The sequence below is a fragment of the Ranitomeya variabilis genome, chromosome 1, assembly GCF_051348905.1.
Source record: "Ranitomeya variabilis isolate aRanVar5 chromosome 1, aRanVar5.hap1, whole genome shotgun sequence".
Taxonomy (NCBI): Eukaryota; Metazoa; Chordata; class Amphibia; order Anura; family Dendrobatidae; genus Ranitomeya; species Ranitomeya variabilis.
Window position 1 is genome coordinate 344,393,774 of NC_135232.1, and position 27,631 is coordinate 344,421,404.

Genomic DNA, 27,631 nt, shown 5'->3' on the forward strand with positions numbered 1-27,631 from the left:
GCGTTATTGGACGCACGGAATTGCATCAAATCCGCAGTGTAGTGCACAAGCAATGTTATTCTGTGTGAAATGAAGAATTGTTGTGCAGATTTGCAACGTTTTATTTCCGCAGCATGTCAATTCTTTTTGCGGATCTGCAGCGTTTCTGCACCCATTGACTTCCATTGAGTCAGGCACATCCACAGCAAAACCACAGGTGTAAAAAAGATCTGCAGATTTGCTGCGGATGTGGGTGCAAGAAACGCTGCAGATCGGGAGGAGGGAAGTGTGTGGGCGGAGACTATGTGCGTGTCTGTGTACGGGGGTCTGCATGTATGTGTGTGTGCGGGTCTGTGTGTGCATGTGTCCCTGTGTGCGTGCCTGTGTAAGCAGCCATTGTCTGATGGGACTACTGCTCCCATCCGGCTATGAATGCTCACAGTGACAGCATTGCCAATGATGGGAAAGTAGTCTCATCACACAATGCATGTGTTCATTAGTTAAAAAAAAAACATACAGCAGACATACAGGACATACATTACAGACAGTACATATGACATACAGTACATACTCACCTAATCCCCGAAGCCCTTGATCACCTGTAATAAAAATAGCATAAACCAACCTATACTTACCTATCCGCCATAGTTCAGTTAGTAACGAGTGTCCCACGATGATCTCCCATGTAGAACAGTGACATTGGGCGATGTCAGTGCTCTACAGGGCCTCCGCGATGAACTGACAGGCAGAGGTAATCCTCCGCGATGTATCCTTTCGCCGCTGCTGGGAGAGAGGTCACCCGAGTTCATTCTCTCACCAGCAGCTCTGTGTGAGAAAATTCCCACCCAGTATTGCCGTGAAGTGAGCCTGAACTCTGGTAACCTCATCAGCGATGCACTGCAGGAGCCATTATCTCCTGTCAGTGCATCGTGGGAGGCCCTATAGAGCAGTGACATCACCCGATGTCACTGTTCTATAAGGGAGATCGTCTTGGGACACTTGTTATTAATTGTACTGTGTCGGAAGAGGGAGTATACTGTTGGTTTATTATTTTTTGCAGGTGATCGATGGCTTCAGGGAATTAGGCGTGGTTTTAGTATGGTGAAATTAATATTAAAATACTTTATTCTGGCTGTGTCTTTATTTAACCCTTTCACTACTATAGGATTATAGTGGATAGGTGTCTTATTGACACCTCTCCATTACTAACCGGGCTTAATGTCATCTTACAGTCAGAAGTGACATTAACCCCTTATTACCCCATATGCCACCGCTACAGGACAGTGGGGCGGCTAGGGGTTGGTATTTGTAGCCAGGGGGGCCAATATCCATGGCCCCCTCTAGGCTATGAATATCAGCCCGCAGCTGTCTGCATAGCTTTTCTGGCTATTAAATATAGGGGGTCCCTACGTCATTTTTTTGGGGGGTCCCCTATGTTAATAGCCTGTAAAGTCTAAATATACCGCTGCGGGCTGAGATTCATAGCCTGGGAGGCGCCACTGGTATTAACCCCTTCCCAGGCTAGAAACATGGGCCCCAGCCGTTGGCTTTCCCTCTCTGGCGCAGAAAATTGCGCTGGAGCCCACGCCATTTTTTCCACATTTTTTTAAATTAAAGATATTGCGTGCAGATTTTGTGTGTGTGTCTTTATTTAACTATTCCTGTACCATTTTATTAGGTTCATTACTAAACATCGGCCTTGGTATTATCTATCTATCTATCTATCTATCTATCTATCTATCTATCTATCTATCTATCTATCTATCTATCTATCTATCATCTATCTGTCTATATTTGTCTGTCTGTCTGTGTGTGTAAACATTATTCTTCAATGGAGTATGTAAAATAAGAGGTTGGACAAAGAAATTACATCACAATTCTTTTTTTCGTGTTAAATAATAGATCTTTATTTAGGTTGCAAAAACGCATACAAATCCGCATGAAAAAAATGCATGAAAATCAGCATAAAAAAAGCGCGGATTTTTACCTGCCTTTCTGCCAAGAGATGCAGAATCTGCACAGAGAATTCCATAGGCAAATCTGCAATGTCTACACATACCCTTATTGAGTGATCGTTGGGGGGGTCTCAGGACCCAGAACCCCACATTCTTCTTGCAATTAAAAGGCAGTAAAATATAATAAGATTTTATTAAAACGGCTTATTTACTTACAAAATAGAACGTTATCCACTATCCATAGGAAGACATGCTCAACCTTCGCTTCATTTATTGTCTGTGAGACAGCCAGAGAATGCTGGGTATAGTGCACAGTTATTACCCACACTCCCATAAACAATGAATGGAGCTCTACCATGCACATTTCCACTCCATTGAAGGCTGGGATCCGTAGCCCTGTTTTTGAGGCTTCAGAGTTCCGTTCTCGGGATTGCAGGGTACATAAGTGGTTAAACCTCCAGAGTCCAGCAAATGAAACCATATCCATTGGATTTGGGAGTAATAGTTTAAAGGGAAACGGTCATGTCCCAAAATGTGGGGCTAATCTGCAGGTTATGGTAATAACTTTTTTTGGCACGACAGATTGCCTTTTAAGACATGCTTTGGCAGTATGTTTAGGGTCATTGTCCTGCAGGAAGGTGATTCTACGTCCCAATCTCAAGTCATTTGTAGCCTCTATCAGGTTGTCCTGCAGGGTTCCCTTGTATTTAGCTCCTTCCATCTTCCCATCAACTCTTTCTAGCTTCCCTGTCCCTCCTGAAGAAAAGCCTCCCCACAGCATGATGCTGCCACCACTATGTTTGATGGTGGGGATAGTGTTTTCAGGATGATGTGGAGTGTTTGTTTACCACACATAGTCTTTTGTATTTAGCTCAAAAAGTTCTACTTGGGTTTCATCTGACCAGAACACTTTCTTCCACATGCTACCTGTTTCCCCTACATGGCTTTTTGCAAACTGCAATTGTCATTTTTTATTGCTTGCTCTCAAAAATTACTTATTTTCCCTCTAAAATAAAAGCCAGGTTTGTGGAGTATGATACAACTACTAGTTGTCCTGTGAGCAGATTCTCCCACCTGAGCTGTGGATTTCAGTAACTCCTCCAGTGTGACCATAGGCGTTTTGGCTACTATTCTAATTAATGCTCACCTTGCTTTGGATGTCCGTTTATGTGGACGGCCATGTCTTGATAGGTTTTCAGTTGTGCCATACTCCTTCAATTTTTGGATGATCCGTGAGATGTTTTGAGCTTGGGCTATTTTGTTTTATTACCTACCTTTACTTTTCTCTTGTCCACAACTTTATCCCTGACCTGTTTGGTGTGTTCCTTGGATTTCATGAAGTGGCTTGATTTCTGGTGTCTCAAACAGACCTCTGTGGCCTTCACAGAAAAGCTGTAGTTATACTGAGAATAAATTACTCACAGATGGATTCAATTTACTAATTATGTCACTTGGTCACTTGGGATTTTATTTAGGACTTTATATCGGACTACAGGGAGCGGAACACAAATGCATAGCTCAATTTTCAGAGTTATATTTTTAAAATAATTAGAAAACCATGTTTCATTTCCTTCAAATGGTATAAGTTGCATGGTACTGGTCAGATATGGCCTTGGTCAGATGTGCCATCATTTGAAGTGACATCTTTTAAGTGTCATCAGAAATATAGCAGAAATAGTCCAGAAATCGGCCAGACGGTAAGACTAATCACTATCTTCTAAATTTACTTGCCTTTCTTTTCCTCCCCTGCTCTTTAACCATGCTCACATTTTCCCCACCGTTTTTGCTCCACTAATCCTCACTTTCTTTCACCCACATGTTTCCCTTTCTCCGCTTATTCTCACTGCTGGTGACACATCCCCCAATCCTGCCCCCCGCCTCATACATTACTACCCCTTACCCTATCCTTCTCACACTATGAGAAACTTTTGCAACCCCTCACACTTAAAACCTGTACCACTGACCCCTACCACCCTGCTTCCCCTCTCTGGGGCACTTTGGAATGCCTGCTCTGTCTGCAACAAGCTCCACATGGTCCATGATCTCTTCACTTCTCGCAACCTTTTCTTCCTGGCCCTCACTGAGACCTGGCTGACGCCCCCTGACAAGGCCTCGCCTGCAGCACTGAGTTACGGTGGCCTCCAATTTACCCACACTCCTCGCTCTGGCAACAGACATGGTGTAGCAGTGGATATCCTTCTTTTTAAAAACTGCTCCTTCAACCCTATCCAACCCCCACCCTCCCTTTTCCTCCCTTCTTTCGAGGTTCACTCTGTCCGTATTTACGCTCCCTCCAATCTCCAAATGGCCATCATATACCGACCACCTGGCTCAGCCACTGCTTTCATCGATCAATTCTCCACCTGGCTCCTTCACTTTCTCTCTGCCGACATCCCCACCATCATCATGGGCGACTTTAATATCCCTACTGACACCCACCAGCCAGCAGCCTCCAAACTACTGGCCCTTACTTCATCCTTTGGACTCACCCATTGGTCCTCCACAGCCACCCACACAGACGGACATACACTAGACCTCATCTTCACCCGCCTCTGTTCCTTATCTAATCTCACAACCTCTCCCTTCCCCCTATCTGACCACCATCTACTCACCTTCTCATCCTTGTCCTCCTCACCTGCCCCCCATGTCCAGCCATTACCACATCCTCGCAGAAACCTCGCACATCTAGACATTCACAGACTCTCAGACTCTCTCCTACCCCTGTCCTCCATATCTTCACTGCACGACACGGACAGCCCCACTGCTTTCTATAACTCCACCCTCACATCAGCCATAGACTCAGTCGCCCCTCTCATGCATGGCACAGTGTGACAAACCAATAGGCAACCTTGGCATAACAATGTCACAAAAAAACTTCGACAAGCATCCAGGGTTGCGGAGCGGCGTTGGATGAAAACACGCCTGCCAGACAACTTCACTGCTTTCAAACAAGCTACACTTGACTTCAAGTCAGCCCTCACCTCTGCTAAACATACCTATTTCACTAACCTTGTATCTTCACTATCCTACAACCCAAAACAACTGTTCAGCACATTTAACTCTCTCCTTTGCCCACCACTGCCACCTCCAACTCCCTTCATCTCTTCCGAGGACTTTGCCACCTACTTCAAAAACAAGATCAACCAAACAAGGCAAACCTTTACTTGTCCACCACCCCAACCACTCCATATACCAGACCTCTGCCCTTCCCTAATAACCTCCCTCTCCAACATCACCGAAGGAGAGCTAACTCGCCTCTTTTCCAAATCACACCTTACCACCTGTGCACTTGACCCTATCCCTTCCCACCTGCTCCCCAACCTCACTAACACGCTTATTCCAGCCCTAACCCATCTCTTCAACCTATCGCTATCTTCTGGTACCTTCCCCTCTGCCTTCAAACATGCCACCATCGCACCCATCCTCAAAAAAACGAACCTTGACCCAACTGCTATGCCCAGCTATCGCCCCATATCACTGCTCCCGTTTTGCTTCAAAACTCCTTGAGCAGCATGTCCATGGTCAACTTTCCTCCCACCTCTCATCTAACTCTCTCCTTGACAACCTCCAATCTGGCTTCCGCCCCCACCACTCCACCGAAACTGCCCTGACAAAAATTACTAATGACTTAGTCACAGCCAAAGCTAACAGACAGTTCTCCATTCTCCTCCTTCTTGACCTGTCCTCTGCTTTCGACACAGTCGATCACTGCCTACTGCTACAGATTCTTTCTTCCCTTGGCATCAAAGACCTCATACCTATCCAACCGCACATTTAGCGTTTCCCACTCCCACATTACCTCCTCATCCCACCCTCTCTCTGTTGGAGTCCCTCAAGGCTCTGTCCTAGGATCCCTAATTTTTTCCATCTATACCCTTGGCCTAGGACAACTCATAAAGTCCCATGGCTTCCAGTACCACCTGTATGCAGACGACACTCAGATCTACCTCTCTGGCCCAGATGTCACCTCCCTGCTGTCCAGAATCCCGAAGTGTCTGTCAGCCATATCCTCCTTCTTCACCTCTCGCTTCCCAAAACTCAATGTAGACAAAACCGAATTAATCATCTTTCCCCCACCTCACGTATCCCCCCTACCCAATCTATTTATTATGGTAAACGGCATCACGCTCTCTCCCGCTCCTGAAATCTGCTGCCTCGGGGTAACTCTTGACTCTGCCCTGTCCTTCAAACCTCACGTCCAAGCTCTTGCCACCTCCTGTCGCCTCCAACTCAAAAATATTGCCAGAATCCGTTCCTTCCTCAGCCCACAATCTACCAAAACTCTTGTGCATGCTCTCATCATCTCCCGCCTCGATTACTGCAACACCCTCCTCTGTGGCCTCCCCGCTAACTCTCTTGCACCACTCCAGTCTGTCCTCAACTCTGCTGCCCGCCTAATCCACCTCTCTCCTCGCTACTCCCCTGCTTCTCCCCTTTGCAAATCCCTCCACTGGCTCCCAATCCCCCAACAAATCCAGTTCAAACTACTAACACTGATCTACAAAGCCATCCACAACCTGTCCCCTCCCTATATCTCTGAACTACCGTATTTTTCGGACTATAAGACGCACCGGACCATAAGGCGCACCCCAAATTTGGGGTGAAAATTGCTGAAAAAAAGATTTTTTATAAGATGGGGGTCCGTCTTATTGTCCGAATTTACAGTATCTTGCCTGAGGGCTGGCGGTGGCAGAGCAGGGTCACAAGAGGCATGGTGTCGGCAGAGGTGGGGTGATGCGGTACGGCGTGCACCTGAGCAGGGTCTCTTCCTGCTTAGGTGGGCGACGCCACGGCCTGGTGTCCATGGGAGGGTTGCAGCAGTGGTTACCGGCACAGGTGCTGGGATGAGGAGGCGCAGTGAGAGGTATGGCGTGAGAGGGGTCCCTTTCCCCGGTGAGGTGATGCAGCAGCCCGGTAATGCAGCAGAGCCGGGTGAATCCTGTTGTTACCGGTGGTGGCGGCCATCTTCCCGAGGCCGCGCGTGCGCAGATGGAGCGCTCTGCTGCCCGGGGTTTCAGGAAAATGGCCGCGGGATGCCGCGCGTGCGCAGATGGGCATCCCGCGGCCATTTTCCTGAAGCCCCGGGCAGCAGAGCGCTCCAACTGCGGACGCGCGGCCTCAGGAAGATGGCCGCCACCTTACCGGTAACAACAGGATTCACCCGGCTCTGCTGCATTACCGGGCTGCTGCATCACCTCACCGGGGAAAGGGACCCTGCTCACCGCGCCTCCTCTGCCGCCACGGTAAGCCTGCATTGCGACTATTAGACGCACCCCCCATTTCCCCCCCTTTTTTTGGGGGGAAAAAGTGCGTCTTGTAGTCCGAAAAATACGGTAATCTCCCAATATCTTCCCTCACGTATTCTTCGTTCATCCCAAGACCTCCTACTCTCCTCCGCACTTATTCGTTCCTCACACAATCGCCTCCAAGATTTCTCCCGAATATCCCCCATCCTCTGGAATTCCATGCCTCAACACGTCCGATTATCCACCACCCTCGGATCCTTCAGACGGAACCTGAAAACCCATCTCTTCAGGAAAGCCTACAGCCTACAATAACCGAGCCGCCGCCTCACCACCGCCAGAGCAGGCGTCGCCTCACCCCCGCCAGAGCAGGCGTCGCCTCACCCCTACCTTCTGTCTCTTCCCCACTATCCCATAGAATGTAAGTCCGCAAGGACAGGGTCCTCTCCCCTCTGTACCAGTGTGTCACTGTAAACCTGTTTACTGTAAACGATATCTATAACCCTGTATGTAACCCCTTTCTCATGTACAGCACCATGGAATTAATGGTGCTATATAAATAAATAAATAATAATAATAATAATTTACACTTCACAAATACTTGCTGCTTTGTGTTGGTATACCACACAAAAAAAAAGCAATAAAATACATTCAAGGTTGTGGGTTTTCTCATTAATGTACACTCTGCACCCCATCTTGACTGAAAAAAACAGACATGTAGTAATTTTTGCAAATTTATTAAAAAAAGAAAAACTGAAATATCACACGGTCATAAGTATTCAGACCCTTGGCTCAGACACTCATATTTAAGTCACATTCTGTCCATTTCCTTGTGATCCTCCTTGAGATGGTTCTACTCCTTCACTGGAGTCCAGCTGTGTTTATTTAGGACTTGATTTGGAAAGGCACACACCTGCCTATATCAGACCTCACAGCTCATAGTGTATGTCAGACCAAATGAGAATCATGAGGTCAAAGGATCTGGCCAAGGAGCTCAGAGACAGAATTGTGGCAAGGCACAGATCTGTCCAAGGTTACAAAATAATGTATGCAGTACTCAAGGCTCCTAAGAGCACATACTTTACATACCCACTGTACATATCTCTACCTTTAAAAATGCTCCCATGGCTCAGAACAAAGTCAACTCTTTGCTGTATTTATAGCAAATTATCTGACCATTGAAATTAGACTTTTGACATATTTTTCATGAAAAGTGAGATTTTCATAACTGTCTTAAGCTTGATGGATTTTTCCGCTTTCAATCTGTAACCCTTGTACGAACACTTCCCATTAATGACCCCTGCTCCCTCTGGAGTATAAAATGGAAAAAAACAAAACAAAAACCCATTCACTGATTCGTCAGCTTTAGAGCAGCACATGAGAGGTAAAACTTGCCTCTACTTGAGCTTAACTCAGAAAGCATGTAAAGGGCATATTTTGGAATCATTTCTTGGCCGCAGAAGGGATTGTGCAGGCTGAGGGCTGATGAATGAACTCTCCCTAGAGCAGACCTCTTATATTGTTGCTGAAGTTGAAGAGGAAATGAATGTGTATTTGTCCTTGATGTGACAAGGTGATTGGATCAGGTTTAGCTGATATTGGACCTTGGGACATACTGTATGTAATACAATTAATAAAATGTGCTTCAAATGAGCTAAGGAAATACTTTTTTTTACCTAGCGGAAAAACTGATGACAGGTTATATGTAGTAATAATTATTAACTCATTGACAGTTGGACATGAATGTAGGTCAAAAGTTGAGACCTAATAAATATTATTTTGCCATATTAAAGACTGTATTTTTACCTATGTCAACAGGTTTATGCCATTCTATCTGATGGCAGTATGAAGCGGTAACAAAAATTCAGATTTTAGCACTATGTTACTTTTTTTTCTCCCTGCTGAAATCCGCTGTTATCTACAGCAGCGGCTGAACTTGGGATCCTTGATAATAATGAGCTGTGGCTCCCCCTCTGGACGCTGACTTTCAGTCATAGTCTTATATACATACGACTAAGGGCTCATTCATACAACCAGATTTTTTGGTCTGAGGGCTGTCTGTGAAAAAAAAACCAACAGCACTCGCACTAATAATATTCAATAAGGCAGTATAAATGAGCAATTTTTTTTTCCACTGATCGGATCTGCATGCGGAAAAAAATCGCGATTCCATAAATTGGATTAGACTCATCCATTCAACTCTATGGGTGCGTAAAAAAAAAAATGTATGCCATACATAGCCACAGTACAGTATCCGTTTTTTATGGATACATTGCAGTTTTGTAACAATGGAAACTGTAAGGCTAATGTGCGCACGTTGAGTATTTGTTTACAGAAATTTCTGCAATGTTTCTACATCTCTTGGCAGGAAAAACGCTGCGGCAAAAATGTTTGTTTTTGGTGCATTTTTGTATGAGTTTTTTGCATGCGCTTTTGCATTCCTTTTTGTACAGCAATGAAGGCTTTTTTGAGCTAAATAAAAATATTTTAAAAAAGTTTTGTGATGTGATTTCGTGGTTCAACACCACCTTTTCATGCTGATGCAGTAGCATCAGTGTAATGAGATTAGGGCTTGGTGTCAGCAGCTGTCATAGACACCTAGCCCTAGGCTTAAGGTACCGTCACACTCAGCGACGCTGCAGCGATATAGACAACGAGCCGATCGCTGCAGCGTCGCTGTTTAGGTCGCTGGGGAGATGTCACACAGACAGCTCTCTCCAGCGACCAACGATCAGGGGAACGACTTCGGCATCGTTGAAACTGTCTTCAACGATGCCGAAGTCCCCCTGCAGCACCCGGGTAACCAGGGTAAACATCGGGTTACTAAGCGCAGGGCCGCGCTTAGTAACCCGATATTTACCCTGGTTACCATTGTAAAAGTAAAAAAAAAACACTACATACTCACCTTCTGATGTCTGTCACGTCCCCCGGCGTCCACAGGATTAAACTGCTTTCGGCAGGAGCGCTTGCTAATGCTGCGCTGCTGCCGAGAGCTTCCCTTCACTGAATGTATCAGCGCCGGCACCCGACAGTAACAGCTGTGACGTCACCGCTGTGCTCTGCTTTACGGCCGGCACTGACAGTCAGCGCAGGGAAGCTCTCGGCGCAGCGTGTGCATTAGCAAGCGCTCCTGCCGAAAGCAGTTTAACCCTGTGGACGCCAGGGGACGTGACAGACATCAGAAGGTGAGTATGTAGTGTGTTTTTTTTAACTTTTACAATGGTAACCAGGGTAAATATCGGGTTACTAAGCGCGGCCCTGCACTTAGTAACCCGATATTTACCCTGGTTACCATTGTAAAACATTGCAGGCATCAAACACAACGATACACACCGATCTGACGACCAAATAAAATTCTGGACTTCTAGCTCCGACCAGCGATATCACAGCAGGATCCAGATCGCTGCTGCATGTCAAACACAACGAGATCGCTATCCAGGACGCTGCAACGTCACGGATCGCTGTCGTTCTCGTTGTAAGGTCGCTCAGTGTGAAGGTACCTTTAGTAATTAAAAGGTATCAACCTGACTCCTTATTACTATGCCGATAAGTAAACACAAACACACACACATTGTCACCATCCTATTTAGGAGCGCAAACAGAAGAAACATATATAGGCTGAAACCAGACAGCAAAAAAATGCGTGGGCGTAATCAATAACCAGCAGAAGGAAAGCCGAGGGCTCATATTAATATTCTGGGAAGTAGCCAATAGCCATAAAGGTTCCCAGGCTATTAATATCAGCTCACAGCTGTTTGCTTAGCCTTTACTGGCTAGTTTACAAGGGGACCCCAAAAAAAATTGACATAGGGTCCCCTTATAAAATCTAACTAGTAAAGGCTAGGCAGACAGCTGTGTGCTGATATTAATAGCCTAGGAAGGGGTCATGGATATTGGCCACTCTCAGACTAAAAACATCAGCTCTCAGCCGCCACAGAAAAATCTGGCGCTTAGCCTCGCTCTTTCCACTTGCCCTGTAGCAGTGGCAAGTGGGGTTCATATTTGTGGGGTTGATGTCACCTTTGTATTGTCAGGTGACATCAAGCCCACAGGTTAGTAGTGGAGAGTCGTCTATAAGACACCTATCCATTAGTAACCCCATTGTGATATTGCATAACAAACACACACCCAGAATACAGTCCTTTATTTGAAATAATGACCCAGACTCCTTTAGTGAATCTCAATTAAACCATACTCACCGAATGCCTAATCCACCGAACCCAACGTCTCCTGCAACAAAAATAAAATAATAAACCACAATATTCCTCACCTGTCCGCAGAGAAGATTATTCATAATTTTGCATGATGATCCTGATCACTTTGAGCGCAGTCACTGATGTGACTGCTCTGAAAGACAGCCGGCGATACACTGACAGGAGGTAATCGCTCCCGCAGTGTATCACTGAGCTGCCGTGAGAGAGTTCACACGCAGTGGTGCCGTGAGAGCACCAGAGTTGATCAGGTGAACTCTTCGGTGAACTCTCTCATGGGAGCTCAGTGATACAGTGCGGGAGTGATTACCTCCTGTCAGTGTATTGCCGGCGGCTGTGTAGAGCGGTCACATAATCCAAATAGAGTTAACCCATAATCAGGCACATGCTTAATATAGATTAAATAAAGCACGCCCTGGTTGTAACAAGTAAGGTGAAAGCATAAAGGATATATATACACTGCCGTTCAAAAGTTTAGGGTCACCCAGACAATTTAGTGTTTTCCATGAAAACTCATACTTTTATTAATCAAAGGAGTTGCCAAATGAATTGAAAATCTAGTCCAGACATTGACAAGGTTTGAAAAAAAGATTTTTATTTGAAATAATAATTTTCTCCTTCAAACTTTGCTTTTGTCAAAGAATGCTCCCTTTGCAGCAATTACAGCATTGCAGACCTTTGGCATTCTAGCAGTTACTTTGTTGAGGTAATCTGGAGAAATTTCACCCCATGCTTCCAGAAGCCCCTCACACAAGTTGGTTTGGCTTGATGGGCACTTTTTGTGTACCATACGGTCAAGCTGCTCCCACAACAGCTCAATGGGGTTGAGATCTGGTGACTGCTCTGGCCACTCCATTACAGATAGAATACCAGCTGCCTGCTTCTTCCCTAAATAGTTCTTGCATAATTTGAAGGTGTGGTTTGGGTCATTGTCCTGTTGTAGGATGAAATTGGCTCCAATCAAGCGCTGTCCACAGGGTATGGCATGGCGTTGCAAAAAGGAGTGATAGCCTTCCTTATTCAAAATCCCTTTAACCTTGTACAAATCTCCCACTTTACCAGCATCACAGCAACCCCACACCATCACATTACCTCCACCATGCTTGACAGGTGGTGTCAGGCACTCTTACAGCATATTTTCAGTTGTTCTGCGTCTCACAAATGTTCTTCTGTGTGATCTAAACACCTCAAACTTGGATTCGTCTGTCCATAACACTTTTTTCCAATCTTCCTCTGTCCAATGTCTGTGTTCTTTTGCCCATAGTAATCTTTTCCTTTTATTAGCCGGTTTCAGATATGGCTTTTTCTTTGTCGCTCTGCCCTGAAGGCTAGCATTCCGGTGTCACCTCTTCACTGTAGACGTTGACACTGGCGTTTTGCGTGTACTATTTAATGAAGCTGCCAGTTGAGGACCTGTGAGGCGTCTATTTCTCAAACTACAGACTCTAATGTACTTGTCTTGCAGCTCAGTTGTGCAGCGGGGCCTCCCACTTCTCTTTCTACTCTGGTTAGAGCCTGCTTGTGCTCTCCTCTGAAGGAGTAGTACACACCGTTGTAGGAAATCTTCAGTTTCTTCGCAAATTCTCACATGGAATAGCCTTCATTTCTAAGAACAAGAATAGACTGTCGAGTTTCACATGAAAGTTCTTTTTTTCTGGCCATTTTGAGAGTTTATTGGAACCAACAAATGGTAATGCTCCAGATTCTCAACTAGCTCAAAGGAAGGTCAGATTTATAGGTTCTCTAATCAGCCAAACTGTTTTCAGCTGTGCTAACATACTTGCACAAGGGTTTTCAAGGGTATTCTAACCATCCATTAGCCTTCTTACACAGTTAGGAAACACAAAGTACCATAAGAACACTGGAGTGATGGTTGTTGGAAATGGGCCTCTATACACCAAGATATTGCATTACAAACCAGACGTTTGCAGCTAGAATAGTCATTTACCACATTAACAATGTATAGAGTGTATTTCTGAATCATTTAATATTAGCTTCATTGGAAAAAACTGTGCTTTTCTTTCAGAAATAAGAACATTTCTAGGTGACCCTAAACTTTTGAACGGTAGTGTATACAAGATATAATGAGCAAAGCTGCAATGTAAAGTTATATATAAGATGCAAAAATAGCGGATAGTGCTAGGAGAGTTATGCCTATAGCTACCACACGGCAGCTTCATTGGGGGTACTCAAATTTTGAAACCTGTAACGTTTTCATTTTTCGATCAATGGAGTTGTGTGAGTGCTTATTTTTTGCGTGGTGAGCTGAAGTTTTTATTGATACCTTTTTCTGGACAATACGGCATTTTGATAGTTTTTAATTGCATTTCTTTATAAAGTTGTGACAACCAAAAAAAGACACAAATTGGATTTTCAGTTTTTTTTACTCTTTTCAGTTTCCACCAATTGATTTTAAATTTTGATAGGTCGAACTTTTAGAGACACGGTGATAGCTCATGTTAATTTTTAGTATCTTTATTTGTAATGGGTGAAAAGGGTGTTGATTTGAATGTTCATAGATCAGACATTTTCAAATCAAACATGCATAAACCTCACTTAAGAACAAAAGGATCAGGCATAGTTAAATCTGACATGGCCAGTTTTTTCATCCCTTGCCAAGGATAGATTGAACACTAGGGTACGCATTAGATGGACCTCCTGCCTTCCTGAAATTGGTGATAGCAGTCAGCATTCATCTAATGTATATGCTGTGCTTAAATAACAGTTATATTGAAAAATTATTGAATGATCTGTCCCTTGCATCCATACATTATGAACCCTTTTATTATAGGCAGCTGTTCCCTGTGACATGCAGTCTGACTAGTATATGTCCTGCCTAGAAGTTTTCAGTTTCTGATTTCTTAGGAACTATAGGATGGTATCTTCACCTATGTAATTCGTTCTGCCAGTGCTTGGCACCTCGAGCCATCTCTGCCCTCCTTTTTCCCCATATAGTTGAATATAAATTGAATATTATATAGGAGACATGTTAGGTGAGTCCATACAATATTTAGCAATTGAATTATAATTCTCTACTGACTGACACTAATGAATTATACCAGTGCTAGAGAATATAGTGTATTTCTATGTGATACTACTTAACACTGCTCCAATCTGCCTCCTGCTTGTAAGAGCTGACAAGCATAAATCTATCACAAGAAGAAGTCAGGTCAAAAATACTGAAGCATTATCACATACTGTGAAGTACTCCAAGATTCTATAGTTTAACCCATTTCTGTCTCTAAAAAGCTAGATGCATGCAAAATGTAGCCTACACTATTGCAACGATAAGGGATAGAAGATAATTGTTTGTCAGACAACTTAGAAATTTCATATCAACTATAAAACATGTATAAACAAGGCATACACAAAAACCTCTACAATATTATTATTTTTTAATTGCTTAGGCTGCACTTAATAGACAGAAATAAACTTTTTCTTGCTTCTTTAACCACTATTTTTTTGCAGTTTTCACCGACCGCTTAAAAAACCATGCAGACTGTAACTATTAATTTAAATTTTTTTTGTTATAGGTGTTGTAACACGAACAAAATCAATTTTAATCAATAGGGCTTGGAGTATAAATCATTTCCTCAATTGGATCTGGTAAAAATTGTTCCTGTGCTTAGATAATCTTATAAATGTGCCCCTGCTAGGTACTGTGTAATGGCTGTGTCTGACCGTACAGGAACATGGTATGATCTTACAAAATCTCCTGTGAAGAGGTGGAAGGAAAAAAGTATACAGACATTAGAGCACGGGATCACAGCTGATTCTTTCTGTGAGGTAAAGCTTTTCCTGCTTGTTTTTAAACCTGTTTTACCTCACAGAAAGCAGCAGCTGTGATCCCATGCTGTCCTGTCTGTATATTCTCTTGTGTCCTTCCCTGCCCAGGAGCTGTGGAATATGCAGACTTTGTTCCTGCCTGGTCAGGCACAGCCATTACACAGTACATAGCGGGGGCACTTTTATATATTACAGCAGAGCATCGCAGCTGCTGATTTCTGTGAGGTAAAACATGTTTAAAAACAGACAGGGAAATGTTTTACCCCACAGAAAGCAGCAGCTGCGATCCCCTGCTATCCTGTCTATATAAATCTTTGTTTTGCTACCTCTCCTACTCAGGAGACATAGCCAATTTACATTTTTGTTTTTTCTTCCCCTTCTTCCAAGAACCATAACTTATTTTATTTTTTTTAAGTCCACATCTGTATGAGGCCTTGTTTTTTTTGTGGATTAAGTTTGTATGTTTGAATGACACCATTAGTTTTGCCATATATTGTACTGGAAAACGAGAAAAAAAATTCCTATTGCTGTGAAATTGCAATAAAAATGCAATTTTGCCTTTGTTTTTTTTAGGAATTTTTTGTGGTGTATATTATATTGTAAAAAATGACCTGGAGATATGATTATTTTCATCCATATGCCTATGATGAGACCTGTAGTGCTTTCAATTTTCGGACTATAGAGCTGTGCGAGGGCTTATGTTTTGCAGCGCAAGATATCTTTTTTTATTAATACTGTTTTGGGATTGATGCCAGACCGGTATTAATAAAAACGATGTCTTGCGCCGGCAAAACATAAGCCCTCACGCAGCGATAACACATACATACATACATACATACATACATATATATATATATATATATATATATATATATATATATATATATATATATATATATTATTTGATATCCTTATTTTTAACAGGGAAAAAAGGTGATGATTAGAACTTTTATGTTTTTTTTTTAAATTTATTTTCATATTTTTTTTTTACTATCCACTGTATGTGATAGTCCCTTTACAGGACTTGAACCTGTGATCGTCTGATCGATTGAGCTGCTTACAGAAATATCACAGTGTTGTTGTATATAGGAAAAATCACAGTCTACTTTGAATCCCAACTCGCATGCCCCAAGATAGCAGGCATTGAGGTCTTGGAACAGACCCCTCGCCATTATTGTAACTCATCAGTGCCTTGCGATCACATCACTTGACAGCCAATTGATGCACTTCCATGCCGATGCACTGTTAATGCTGCAGTCAGATATTGACAGCAGCAATTAACAGGTAAACTGTCGCGATCAGAACTCCGCTCCTTCTATGCCTGTTAGAGGCACGAGATGACTGTTTATCACAGCCATTATCTGCCAGGTATGGGTCAGGTTCACACCATGAGCCTGCTCCATACAGTAGCTCCCTGTTTGCTCTGTACATATACGGTGGATGACGGTAAGGGGTTAAATGACCGCTTATCAGGTGCATGCATGTGTACAGATCGAACTTAAAGGGAACCTGTCACCAGGAATAGCGCTATTAACCTGGGGTTAATCTGCAGGATAACAGCATTATGATGCACGCAGCCGAATGCAGCGGGGAGAAAATGATCTTTATTCCCCCGCCAGCATTTGGTAGTCAGTCATAGGGGTGGTGCCGGTTCATTCATTGCTCTGAGAATACAGAGATGCCGCTGTAACCTCTCACCCGGTCCTGACTGATGCTGGCTCTACATTGCGGGTGGCTGTCTGTCAGCCTGCCCGGGGGGTGCGTTTACTCCGTATACTCAGAGCAGTGACTGAACTGGCGCTGCCCCTGTGACTGAATACCGGGCTGGGAGAATAAAGATAATTTTCTCCCCACTGCGTCCTGGCACCAGGCAGCATCATAATGCTTTTAAAATGCAGAGTAAGTGCATATCTGCAGGTTAACAGCCTTATTCCTGGTGACAGGTTCCCTTTAAACATGTTCATTATGTAAGTATAGAATATCATTATTCTCTGCAGCAAATGTTCTATTTTCACAGAATGATGTTCTGCCGAGAATGATGATTTTTTAAGTAGACTTAAAAATGATTAAACCCAAGGAATGCCTGTTGATTTGTGGCCAGTATAGGCGGAAATGACAGGTGCGTTCCCGATAATTGGCCAGTGTGCGTGCACCTAAAGATCGATGTGTAGCTAATAAGTGCTGGAACAGAGAGAGGTAACATTTCCTATGTAGTGCCTGCTACTTCCAGCATTGATACTGTGGAGTAAGGAACCTGCTGACACACACCTTACCGTACTTCATGGAAGATTTCATACTATTTCAGGTCTTTCTGATTGTATCTCCATTATCTGTGCTGTTCAACTGGAGAGATGAGCTGGAGACATGGGGATATTTCAAGCTGACAGTCATTCATGGAAATCGGAAAGATTTTGAATTAGTCCGACTAAAACAGGGAAAATATGAAATTGCTTTGACTACGTATGAAACTCTCCGCCTGTGTCTGGATGATCTAAACCGGTAAGTGGAGCTCTACAGCAGAATAGGTGGCGAGACCTGGCCGGTGTGGAGATTGGCCTCCTGCCTGATATATGCTTTATCTTGCTGTTTGATATGTATGTAATACATGCAAAGACATTAGAAGCACATAAATGGGTTCTACCTTCAATTATTTTTTTATTAGGCTTAACAGTAACAAAATAGATTTTCAAACATAACTATTAATAATAATTTTTAACTATAAAATAACAGGGTTGGGAGGGTAGTAAAAAGAAGTCAAAGTTGTTGGGATACAAGTATGAACAAAATAACTGGGTTGGGGTAGGCGGAAAGGGGGAAGGAAACAGGAAAAAAGATAAAGAGGGGAAAAAGAAAACCGAAAAGGGAGTCAGAGCTACTTAATGGTCGAACAATTGACCAGTAAATATTATAATAAACAATTATACCTAAATTGTGATGTTTACAGGATACCTAGAGGTACTTCTCACAAAATTAGAATATCATCAAAAAGTTAATTTATTTCAGTTCTTCAATACAAAAAGAGAAACTTTTATATAGTCATTACAGAGTTGATCTATTTCAAGTGTTTATTTTTGTTAATGTTGATGATTATGGCTTACAGCCAATGAAAACCCAAAAGTAATTCTCAGTAAATTAGAATACTTTATAACACCAGCTTGAAAAATGATTTTAAAATCCGAAATGTTGACCTACTAAAATGTATATCCAGTAAATGCACTCAGTACTTGGTCGGGGCTCCTTTTGCATCAATTATTGCATCAATGCGGTGTGGCATGGAGGCGATCAGCCTGTGGCACTGCTGAGGTGTTATGGAAGCCCAGGTTGCTTTGATAGCAGCCTTCAGCTCGTCTGCATTGTTGGGTCTGGTGTCTCTCATCTTCCTCTTGACAATATCCCATAGATTCTCTGTGGGAAAAAGGTCAGATGAGTTTGCTGGCCAATCAAGCACAGTGATACTGTTGTTTTTAAACCAGGTATTGGTATTTTTGGCAGCATGACCAGGTGCAAAGTCCAGCTGGTGAAAGAAATCTCCATCTCCAAAAAGCTTGTCGACAGAGGGAAGAATTAAGTGCCCTAAAATTTCCTGGTAGACGGCTGAGCTGACTTTGGTCTTGATAAAACACAGTGGACCTTCACCAGCTGATGACATGGCTCCCCAAACCAGCACTGATTGTGGAAACTTCACACTAGACTTCAAGCAGCTTGGATTGTGTGCCTCTCCACTATTCCTCCAGACTCTGAGACCTTGATTTCCAAATGAAATGAAAAATTTACTTTCATCTGAAAACAACACTTTGGACCACTGAGCAACAGTCCAGTTCTTTTTCTCCTTGGCCCAGGTAAGACGCTTCTGGCATTGCCTATTGGTCACGAGTGGCTTGACACAAGGAATGCGACACTTGTAGCCCATGTCCTGGATACGTCTGTGTGTGGTGGCTCTTGAAGCAATGACTCCAGCAGCAGTCCACTCCTTGTGAATCTCCCCCAAATTTTTGAATTGCCTTTTCTTAACAATCCTTTCAAGGCTACAGTTATCCTAGTTGCTTGTGCACCTTTTTCTACCACACTTTTTCCTTCCACTCAACTTTCCATTAATATGGTTGGACACAACACTCTGTGAACAGCCAGCTTCTTTAGCAATGACCTTTTGTGGCTTACCGTCCTTGTGGAGTGTGTCAATGACTGCCTTCTGGACTTCTGTCCACCCAGCAGTCTTCCCCATGATTGTGGAGCCTACTGAACTTTTTGAATGTTTAGGAAGACTTTGCATATGTTTTTTGTTAATTATTCTAATTTACTGAAATACTGACTTTTGGGTCTTCATTAGCTGTAAGCCATAATCATCAACATTAGCAGAAATAAGCACTTGAAATAGATCATTCTGTTTGTAATAACTCTATATACTGTAATATGAGTTTCACTTTTTGTATTGAAGTACTGAAATAAATTTTTTGATGATATTCTAATTTTGTGAGAAGCAGCTGTATAAGGTTGCCAACTGCCTGAGAGGTGGTACTGCTAAGCAATTAGATCAAAGTTGTTATTAATGGGTTCTCTAACATAAGCCCAGTTTGGACAATCCTTCTAGCCACTGCAGGGAACTCCCAGAGATGCTGCTTTCTTTTTTGTCAGATCATCAAAGTGCTAAAGGCAGAAGAAAACAAAAGATCGTTTTAACCCCTTCAAAAGTTGGTGATTTTCACTTTTGCATGTTTGTTATTTTCCCCCTGTTCTATTAATAACCCTTAGTTTCTAATTACCCATGTGTGGGCTTGTTATTATATTATTAGTATCAGCACCCGTTTCTTATCTCAGTCACAGAGGAAAAAGAAGCTGATTTCTCTTATAGCATATATTGCAATGTCTATTATTTTCATGTGTACTATTGATTTAAGAATTCAAAATTCAAATGGCGGTTGCTCTCTAAGTATTGCGGTACAAAGTCTAACTGACGTTCTCCTATGAAGCTCAGCCCAAGTCTTGGCTTCACAGGAGGAGGAAGATAGCAGCCATAAGAACCTTCAGCATTTCCGCGGCTACCATGGTAACCCACGGGCTCCCCGGGATCTCCAGCCATTTAAATGCTCCTTTCATTAATTGACAGCGGCATTTAAATGATTAGATAGCAGCGATTGGAGGTAGCTTCAGGCACTGTTGTTTTTGCACATGCAAAAATGCCCTGCTGGAGGGTATTACAATAATGTTGGTACTAGTCCAGCTTTCAGCTGGTTAGAGGCAGTGGTCGGACAAGCACTGTGCCACCTATACTGTTTACAATGCACAGGCCCATAAGTTTAGGAGCAGCAGCGCCTGGTATGGTAGCTCACAGCTGCAGTGCCAGCTACAACCTCTTTGCCTAGTACACAATGAATGTTATTTTCTTGCCGCACACTTAGGGTTCCCAAGACATGATGAGCGGTTTCCCAAGATCCTTACACTGACGTGCTTTTAGTCACCACTTTATTTATTTAGTTTGTTGACAATTTGCCTACATCTTAACTTTAGTAACTCAAGGAGATATTCTCTTTCCTACAGGATAGAGTGGTCAGCGGTCATTGTGGATGAAGTGCATAAAATAAAAAATCCAAAGGCAAGAGTGACAGAGGTGATGAAAGCTTTAAGGTGCAAAATTCGTATTGGACTCACAGGGACTATCTTGCAGAATAACATGGAGGAGCTGTGGTGTGTTATGGATTGGTAAGTGTCTTTATGGTTTGGACCCTCTATCATCCTTTTCTATAACTATGTAAGCAATAGGATAAAACATAGGCTTGCTTTGGCTTAAAGGGGTTTTCCAGGACTGTAATATTGACATTCTATCAGTATGCCATAGATGGGCCATCAATTTGACAGTCCTGGAAACCACTTTAACTGTGGTGACCAAGCAAGTATATGACCAACTGTACACTATGTTTGCCCAAAAGTATTAATCAAGAGTTGACACCAGACCTGATTAGGCTGGTGTATTTGCTTTGAAAATCCATGGCTGATTAATCCTTATGTTAAAGGATTTGGTCATGACTTTTTTTTTCATTTATAACCTTTTATTAGGATAGGCATCAATACCTGATCTGTGGGAGTGTGTAACACCCGGCATCTCTGCCAATCAGTGGTTACCGGGATCAATGGCGGCTGGACGTTCTTCATTCCTATGGTGATCATGGCAAATCCACCCCTATTCAAAGGAATATGGATTGGATTGGCCACTATAGTTTTACAGAGCTGCTGTGTTCCGGCCACATCCAAAAGCCACAACAGCTCATTTGTCGGGGTGTCGCACTCCCATAAATCAGATCTTAATAGCCTATCCTGAGGAAAGGTCTTCAATAAAAAGTTACTGCCAAAACCCCTTATTATCAGGATTATACAGCCATTTTGATTTGGATTTTTAGGCTATGTGTACACATAGCGGTTTTTACCGCGGAGCCGCAGCGTTTCTGCAGCTGCGGGTCCGCAGCAGTTTCCATTGCGTTTACAGTTTCATGTAAACCTATGGAAACCGCAATCCGCTGTGCACATGCTGCGGGAAAAACCGCGCAGAAACGCAGCGGTTTACATTCCGCAGGATGTTACTTCTTTTGTGCAGATTCGCGGCGATTCTGCACACATAGGAATGCATTGATCCGCTAACTTCCCGCATGGGGCTGTGCCCACGATGCGGGAAGTAAGCGGATCATGTGCAGATGGTACCCGGGGCGGAGGAGAGGAGACTCTCCTCCAGGCCCTGGGAACCATATTAGTGTAAAAAAAAAAGAATTAAAATAAAAAATAATGATATACTCACCTCTCAGCGCTGCACGCGGCCGTCCGGTCGCAGGGTTGCTGTGCGAGCAGGGCCTGAGATGACGTCGCGGTCACATGACCGTGATGTCACGAAGGTCCTTCTCGCACAGCATCTTTGGAACCGGACCGCCGCGTGCAGCGCCGAGGAGATCAAGACGTCAGAGGTTAAATATAACCATTTTTTATTATTTTTAACATTACTATTGATGCTGCATATTGCTGCATATGCAGCATCAATAGTATAGGAGTAAACCCGCAGCGGAAACCGCAAAACAAACTGCGATAAATCTGCTGGGATAACCGCAGCGGTTTTGCCCTGCAGATTTATCAAATCTGCTGCGGGAGAACCCGCAGAGGACCCCGCAAAGTGTGCACATAGCCTAATAGTACATACATCAGTATCATCAGGTCTAAGAGATCAGTGTAATGAGATATACTTCTTGTGACAGATCTTCCTTAATGTTCCCATAGGTCCCCATTTACCACCTGAAAGGCCAGAGGTGTGTTCTTTTTGCCTGTCTAGCTTGTAAATGTCTGCTATCAGATATTTAACTGTACGGTACTGTACAGACAGCTTATATAGAGAGTCACACAAACAGTGGCCACTGTGGCCTATATACCTGCTGAGCATATACTCCTGACAGCGGTGACCGTTAGCGCTCACTGTAAACTCACCCTGCCAATGCTATGGTAGCTCATGAAGAGAACAAGGGCCCCTGAATGGGACACACATTTTTCATTATTTTTTAAACTTATGCCAACTAATCATTGAATGAAAATAATCTAGTTCCAGTATTCTCAAGAGAATTCTTCCTAAAATATTAAGATTTTTATTTGATACGTCTTTCCTTGATTTTGCTACATTGGTCACATTAATTTTAAAAGCCGTGAATTCATTAGGATTTGGACATTTGTAATAAAGTAAACCGGCTGCATACAGGACAAGTGTTAAAGAGGTAATCTGCCTGGGCAATTTCTTTTTCTTAGAACGTTCCTTTGAAATAAACTTATCACTGGGAGCGTCTCTGCTGGTATTCCAGGAGATTAGCTGTAATATTTCTTGTGAAATATCACACTACACGGTGCTAAGTGAATATGGTCTGTAACGCATGAAGTACTCAGCGAGCGAGACACTTTGTGGCTACTCTCTTCTCCAACCTTTTATTAGGGTCCCAGAATAAAGGACTCACTTTGATTAAAAAGATTGTAATGTATCACCTGCGCAGGTGACATACTATTATTTAATGCTCTTTTTCTTATTTAAAAAGAGCCTATCATTAGTTTGGTGCTTCCCTTTTTATTTAGAGGGATATCCTAAAGTTGTAAACCTTTGAATAGGGGTTAACTTACTGATCTCTGGGACCCACACTAATGGGGCTCTGAGTAAGCCCGTATTAATGGATCAGTGGTCAGTCATGTGCAACGCCGCTCCATTCTTATAGGAGTGCCGATGCCCAGCAAACCGCAGTGCTCAATAACTGGAGCAATGGTGCACTTGATTGACCACATAGGGTTCAGAAGTGTACCTAATGCCCACCTTAAAGAGCCTGATTTTCTAGCAAAACAGAACACGACCCCACAACCCACCGCAGCTCTTCTTACAGTGCACTAACCCAGAGCTACCGGCTACTGACTGGTAACCGCTCTACTGAAGAGACAGTAACAACAGCTCTGGGCTAGTGCTAAGAGCAAGATCTGTCTCTTTAAACATGAGAGGGGCTGCGGAGGTGTGTGCATGTCTGAATACTACAAACTGAAAGTTCAGGCCCAATTTTTGTTAGACAGTCAGGTCCTTTTGAGGAACATTAGGGACACTTATGAGCAATTTTGTTAATAGGTGCTATTTAGAAAAATCGAAAAGTCTCAGCTGCCCACTCCTTTATTAAATAAAATGGAAATACCAAGACTAATGATAAGTTCTCTTTAACCAGTTCAAGACTGGGCCATTCGTCCCTTCCAAGATTTTGAGGCTCTTCCTACATGTGCTTTTAATGGGTCTAAATCATATTTCTCGTTTAGAAGTAATTTTGGTCTTTTTTCAATAAGTTTGGTTTAATTATTATGTCCTTTCTATATATAGGTTATAACTGATAGTATTCTGTCACTTATAGATAACAATAGCTCTAAATACAGATTAGTTTCTGTGTTGTCTGAATAGTGTCTGAAGCTTACTATATATATATATATATATATGTATGTATGTATGTATGTATGTATGTGTATATATATATATATATATATATATATGTATATGGTACGGTTGGACCAGATTTGTGTACACACTCTGTTCAGTCATTGTCCTTATTGAATACTACCTACAAGAGAATGTGACTTCACGGAACTTGTATTGAAAGTGGACCTGACAGCTGATACATGCTGCCCAACCCGTATGTATCAGGCTCTGGCTGTATGAGATCAGCCAGGTATGAAAAGCTGCGGTGTTTCAGAGAAAAACATAGTTTAACTACCGCTGGGAAACAAACTGCGCTGGATACTTGTCGGACATGCATGCCCCTGGCTGTTTCTTCCCGCCCGCAGCCCTAGATCGACAGGACTCTGCCTGCATGTATGTAGGCAGAGAGCTGTCACTCCAGAGCAGCGGATGAGGAGAATCCGCCGAGGGCCCGCCTGTCCGACTGGTCTTCAGCTGTTTTTAAAGTATGTTATTCTCTGAAACGCTGCAGCCTTTCAGAGTCAGACATACCTGACTGAGATCATACAGCCAGCGTCGGTACATGCTGCCTGTGGATTGGGCAGCATGATTCAGCTGACAAGTTCACTTTAAAGGGAATCTGTCACCAGGTTTTTGCCACCAAATGTGAGAGCAGCTTAATGTAGAAAGAGAAACCCTGATTCCAGCGATGTCTCACTTACTAGGCTGCATGCTGTAGTTTTGATAAAATCACTTTTATCAGCAGGAGAGTATACTAGAGGACTAATAAACCTCCTGCCATGTAGTCCTCCATATTTCTGAGCTCTGTATAACCCCACCACTGATTAGCAGCTTCTTGCCAATTTACTGTGTACATAGAAAGCTATCAATCAGTGGTGTGGGCAGGTTTATACAGAGCTCAGCATTCAGATAGAACTGTTATGTCTGCAGAAGAGAAAACAGGGATTTTTTCAAAATTGGAGAAAGCAGCTCAGCAAGTGATACATCGCTGGAATTGGGGTCTGTGCCCTTTCATCATGCTGCTCTCAGATGATTGGAAAAAACTTGGTGACTGGTTCCATTTAATGCTATAAAGTACTTTAATAATTCATTCATTTTTTATTCATTATTTAGGGCAGTGCCTGGATGTTTAGGTGACAAAAAACAATTCATTGAAAAATATTCCCATCCAATAGAACTTGGCCAACGGCATAATGCCACAAAGCGAGAACTAGCCACAGGACGAAAAGTGATGCATAACCTGACTGTGAAAATGTCTTCATTGTTCCTAAGACGTACCAAGGACCTTATAAGTAGCCAGTTACCTAAAAAGGAAGATCGGGTCAGTATGCCAGTGTGGTATATAGTATAAAGTGTGGTGCCAAGAGATTGGAAGAATGGCACGTGTTTTCTGTTTGTTTTTTAACAGACTAGATCAGTTTGATGTTGCAACCTACAGCCTTGTGTATCAGTGGCAATGGTAATATAGATAGATAAGTAGGAGATAGATAGATGAGAGAAAGAGATAGATAGATATGGGATATATAGATAGATGCTAGATAGATATCGATATGCAAGTGCTTCTCACAAAATTAGAATATCATCAAAAAGTTAATTTATTTCAGTTCTTCAATACAAAAAGTGAAACTCCTATATCTTATATAGAGTCATTACTCATTACAAACAGAGTGATCTATTTCAAGTGTTTATTTCTGTTAATGTTGATGATTATGGCTTACAGCCAATCAAAATCCAGAAGTCATTATCTCAGTAAATTAGGATAAGTAGCCAAAAATAACTGCAAAGACTTCCTAAGCGTTTAAAAAGGTCCCTTAGTCTGTTTCAGTAGGCTCCACAATCATGGGGAAGACTGCTGACTTGACAGAAGGCAGTCATTGACACACTCCACAAAGAGGGTAAGCCACAAAAGGTTATTGCTAAAGAAGGTGGCTGTTCACAGAGTGCTGTATCCAAGCATATTAATAGAGAGTTGAGTGGAAGGAAAAAGTGTGTTAGAAAAAGATGCACAAGCAACCGGGATAACCGCAGCCTTGAAAGGATTGTTATGAAAGGCCATTCAAAAATTTGTGGGAGATTCACAAGGAGTGGACTGCTGCTGGAGTCATTGCTTCAAGAGCCACCAAACACAGACGTATCCAGGACATGGGCTACAAGTGTCGCATTCCTTGTGTCAAGCTGGTCATGACCAATAGACAACGCTAGAAGCGTCTTACCTGGGCCAAAGGGAACAAGAACTGGACTGTTGCTCAGTGGCCCAAGGTGGTGTTTTCAGATGAAAGTAAATTTTGCATTTCATTTGGAAATCAAGGTCCCAGAGTCTGGAGGAAGAGTGGAGAGGCATACAATGCAAGCTGCTTGAGGTCCAGTGTGAAGTTTCCATAACTGGTGATGGTTTGGGGAGCCATGTCATCTGCTGGTGTAGGTCCACTGTGTTTTATCAAGACCAAAGTCAGCACAGCCGTCTACCAGGAAATTTTAGAGCACTTCATGCTTCCCTCTGCAGACAAGCTTTTTGGAGATGGAAATTTTCATTCTCCAGCAGGACTTGGCACCTGGTCACGCTGCCAAAAGTACCTGTTTTAAAAACAACAATATCACTGTGCTTGATTGGCAGCAAACTTGCCTGATCTTAACCCCATAGAGAATCTGTGGGGTATTGTCAGGAGGAAGATGAGACACCAGACCCAACAATGCAGATGAGCTGAAGGCTGCTATCAAAGCAACCTGGGCTTCCATAACACCTCAGCAGTGCTACAGGCTGATCGCCTCCATGCCACGCTGCATTGATGAATTGATGCAAAAGGAGCCCCGACCAAGTACTGAGTGCATTTACTGAACATACATTTCAGGCCAACATTTTGGATTTGAAACTTATTTTTCAAGCTGGTGTTATAAAGTATTCTAATTTACTGAGACAATGACTTTTGGGTTTTCATTGGCTGTAAGCCATAATCATCAACATTAACAGAAATAAACACTTGAAATAGATCACTCTGTTTGTAATGACTCTATATAATATATGAGTTTCACTTTTTGTATTGAAGAACTGAAACAAATTAACTTTTTGATGATATTCTACTTTTGTGAGAAGCGCCTGTAGATATGCTTAATTCTATTGACATACTGTATTGAAATTAAATCCATAGGCTCTTATTCCAGGGGCTGTGCTTCCGGACATTGGGGCATCATTTATTTTTTCAGACCTCACTTCTTTTGTACAGTCTGCACTGTAAATGTGGGTCACAATTAGTGATGAGCAAGTATACTTGTTGCTCGGGTTTTCCGAGTGCTCAGAAATGTAGTATTTGTTGACACAGCTGCGTGATTTGAGACTGCTAGACAGGCTGAACACATGTGGGGATTCCCTAGCAACCAGGCATCCCCCACATGTACTCAGGCTGGCTAGCAGCTGTAAATCATGCATCTGCATTGCCAAAAACTAAATCTCCGAGCAGTCACAAATATGCGGAGACCACCCGAGCGTGCTTGGGAAAACCTGAG

The 27,631-nt window shown here is 42.9% G+C and overlaps 1 protein-coding gene across 1 annotated transcript in view; it reads left to right on the top strand.

The window, feature by feature from the left end:
• ERCC6L2 (ERCC excision repair 6 like 2) overlaps positions 1-27,631 on the top strand; it is a 169,646-nt gene that overhangs the window by 18,063 nt on the left and 123,952 nt on the right. The window contains exons 4-6 of the mRNA XM_077299632.1: positions 17,480-17,673; positions 20,710-20,871; positions 25,244-25,451. Of these exons, the coding sequence (XP_077155747.1) occupies positions 17,480-17,673; positions 20,710-20,871; positions 25,244-25,451 (564 nt within the window). The remainder of the gene's footprint in view (positions 1-17,479; positions 17,674-20,709; positions 20,872-25,243; positions 25,452-27,631) is intronic.